The sequence below is a fragment of the Octopus bimaculoides genome, chromosome 20 (genome assembly GCF_001194135.2).
Source record: "Octopus bimaculoides isolate UCB-OBI-ISO-001 chromosome 20, ASM119413v2, whole genome shotgun sequence".
Classification (NCBI taxonomy): domain Eukaryota; kingdom Metazoa; phylum Mollusca; class Cephalopoda; order Octopoda; family Octopodidae; genus Octopus; species Octopus bimaculoides.
Window position 1 is genome coordinate 9,645,896 of NC_069000.1, and position 2,060 is coordinate 9,647,955.

General features: G+C 34.2%; 1 protein-coding gene across 6 annotated transcripts in view; it reads left to right on the forward strand.

Moving 5' to 3' along the window:
• LOC106874755 (palmitoyltransferase ZDHHC11) overlaps nt 1–2,060 on the forward strand; it is a 77,395-nt gene that overhangs the window by 55,851 nt on the left and 19,484 nt on the right. For all 6 annotated transcript variants that reach the window (XM_014922594.2, XM_014922592.2, XM_014922597.2 and 3 more), the window contains exon 2: nt 84–362. In XM_014922594.2, coding sequence (XP_014778080.1) covers nt 159–362 — 204 coding nt within the window. In that variant the 5' untranslated portion in view covers nt 84–158. The remainder of the gene's footprint in view (nt 1–83; nt 363–2,060) is intronic.

The window sequence follows — 2,060 nt, forward strand, 5'->3', positions numbered from 1 at the left end:
GTGAGAGAGTTTGAAGCCAAATTATTGTCTGTTCATGTATTTGCTTGACTGTATAAGAAAACGTATATCTCTTTCTCTTTCAGTTTTCTCCAACTGAAGCAATGACATCTTAGCTATCTGCAAAAGCGACAGTTGTTTTTTTTGGCCTTCGTGCTAATATGGGGATTCTCAGGGAACTGCTTGATAGTTGTAAAAAACCATCCAACTCTGAGGTCTACAGAGAAGCACGTTTGAATGGCTGGAGTCTCCCACCACATCCTCTACAGTTTGTGGCATGGGGAACTTTCATTTTCCTGGGAATCTTTTTCTTCACCACAATGGTTCCAGCTCTAGTTAAAGAGGTACAGCCTTATATGTACTGTGTATCCTTTTCCAAATTTATTTTTTCTTTCAAAAATTTAATGCAGTTTTACGTTTTACTAAAATTTAACAATTTTGTTGTTGCTGTTGTTTGTGTGTATGTGTTTGCTTCATCTACTTAAAGAGAAGTCCTATCTCAATATAGATGACAAACAAATAAATTATTGATTCGTTGCATAAATGTAATTTATATATTGATTATTTAAGACATTTACATAATATTATTCATGCTACTTTCCACATTTTTTAACCCTTTAAACCTATATCTGATATTTTTTAATAGAATCACTAGAATATAATTTTCAGTTTGTTTTATGGAATATGGTCAATCATGAGATTTGGTTTCAAATTTCTTCTAAAGCAGGCAAAACCTTCGTCTGATTTATATTGTTTCAAAACTATGAAAGTTCTTTTAGATGCATGTGTTTATTATAGACAAACTAACCAAAATTTATTCATAATTGGCTGATTCACGATTTCAGATCTCTTTAAATATATTAATACATTTGAGACAAATGTTTTACACAAACAATTTTATTTTGAAATTAAACACAATACTTCAAGAAAGTATCAAGTGGGCCACAAGATAAAAGTCTGTGGGCCGCATGTGGCCCACAGGCCTCAAGTTGGCCAGCCCTGGGTTAGAGTAAAGCATTTAAATGAACTTTAAGAAGCAGAATCAGTCAAGCAGTTTAACCCATTATGAATTGAATGGCAATCACAAGAAGTGTTATGTAGGAATTATAAGAGTGCTGCTTTTGTGTTATTATCATGAATTTCTTCATTAAGCAAAGTTTGTGGAGCATTCTACAAAATGCCATTTGGTTATTAGTTGTCTCCCTTCACATTCTGAATGCAATATCTTGGATTGATAAAATAAAGAACAAGGAATGATTTAACTGTTCCCAGCCCCGCTTAAAATGTGTGGCATTGTACCTGGATTGACAGAATTATAAGAGCACTGGAAAAAATGGCTAACATTATTATTTCTGACCCTTTGCATTCTGAGTTCAAGTCTTGCCAATGTCAACTTTGCCCTTCTTTGACTTTTGGAGTCAATAAAATAAAGGGATAAAATAAAGTACAAGTCAAGTACGGGAGTTGGTGGTATTGAATAACTTGACCCTTTCAAAAATTTCTGGCCTTGTGCCTAAATTAATGATCATCGTTATCATCATCATCATCATCATTATTGTTATTATTATTAAGGTGGTGATTAAGGCGGCGTGCTGGCAGAACCGTTAGCACACCAGGCAAAAAATACTTAGTGGTATTTTGTTCGTCACTCTGTTCTGAGTTCAAATTCCATTGAGGTTGATTTTGCCTTTCCTCTTTTCAGGGTTAATAAATTAAGTGAAACACTGGAGTAGATGTAATTGACTGGTCCCCTCCCCCAAAATTTCAGGTCTTGTGCCTATAGCAGAAAGGATTATCATCATCATCATTATTATTATTATTAGAGTTTTAGGCCTGCACCTATGTTAGGAATCATCATCACCATCATCATCATCATCATTATTAGAGTAGGGAATTGGCAGAATTGTTAAAGCACTGGACCCTTGCAGTTTTTTCTTTCATCTTTTTACTTTTTGCATACAAATCTCATCAGTCATCTTTGCCTTTCATTCTTTCCTCAGGACTCAATAAAAGTCAGTGTTAGTCAACCACCAAAGTTGATTTAATTGATTAATAGACTCCCC